Source organism: Apis dorsata, unplaced genomic scaffold (genome assembly GCF_000469605.1).
Source record: "Apis dorsata unplaced genomic scaffold, Apis dorsata 1.3 scaffold_223, whole genome shotgun sequence".
In the NCBI taxonomy this organism is placed as follows: domain Eukaryota; kingdom Metazoa; phylum Arthropoda; class Insecta; order Hymenoptera; family Apidae; genus Apis; species Apis dorsata.
The window spans coordinates 8,592-9,654 of record NW_006263505.1 but is presented as its reverse complement, the minus strand read 5'-3'; the positions used below and the strand labels follow the sequence as shown (position 1 = coordinate 9,654).

The following is a 1,063-nucleotide window of genomic DNA, read 5'->3' as shown; positions in this document are numbered from 1 at the left end:
ATAATAATTTTACTACTAATGCATTACTACTATTTATTTAAATTCAGTTTAAAAGTTTATTTGAAATATTTAATAACATAATTTTATTACTTTTTAAATATATATATATATATATATATATATAATAAACAAATTTAAATTATTAACATTTATTTAAATATTTATTTGAATATTAAAAAAAACAGAATAAAAATAAATAATTTTAAATTGATATTATTTAGATATTTGTTTCACTTGTAAAATGACATGTGTCATTAAATCACATTTTAATCTATCTATTCTAGTCAAATATAATTTTTTTAATTTCTTACCCCGTACCCACGTCGATCACACATGCAGGAAGACGACCAAGCATCGTGTATTTTTTATTCTTATTAGTTTTTGCTTTTATCTTTATTTAAAAGAAATATATCTTAATCACAGCTCAAATTTAACGCTCATCCGTTTCAATTAACCACACCTCGCTTTGAAGATAAAGCAGAAGCGCACTTTAAGCAGCATATCCATTGAACGAAATTTTTCATGATTGTCAAAAATAGAAACTCATAGGTATTGTGTATCATCAGAGTTTTGTGGTTCCGCAACGTAAAATCTTGCGCGGCAAATATGAATTGCATAACACTAAAGTAAAGTATAAAAAATTTTGAGAAAAATTATATTAATTAATTATCATGATTATATATTATAATTGTCAATCATGTAATGATTTATATAAATATTTATATTTATATATATTTATGGAGTTCGAAACATTATTATTATTAAAACATGCTTTCAAATACAATTAATCAAATTTATTTGAATATTAAGAAAAAACAGAATAAAAATAAATAATTTTAAATTGATTCATATTATTTAAATATTTGTTTCACTTGTAAAATGACATGTGTCATTAAATCACATTTTAGTCTATCTATTCTATAAATATAATTAATAAATATAATTTTTTGAATTTCATCAATATTAATTAATAATTAATTTAATTGAATATTTATTAAATAATATTTCATTAATTTAAATTTAAATTTAAAATATTATATAAAGAGAATTTTAAATTAAGAAT

At 18.9% G+C, this 1,063-nt stretch overlaps 1 protein-coding gene across 1 annotated transcript in view; it reads right to left on the bottom strand.

The window, feature by feature from the left end:
- Window positions 1-592, bottom strand: part of LOC102671487 (actin-related protein 3) — a 2,870-nt gene extending 2,278 nt beyond the window's left edge. Inside the window, exon 1 of the mRNA XM_006615398.2 lies at window positions 312-592. Coding sequence (XP_006615461.1) covers window positions 312-355 — 44 coding nt within the window. The 5' untranslated portion in view covers window positions 356-592. The remainder of the gene's footprint in view (window positions 1-311) is intronic.
- Window positions 593-1,063: the final 471 nt, after the last annotated feature.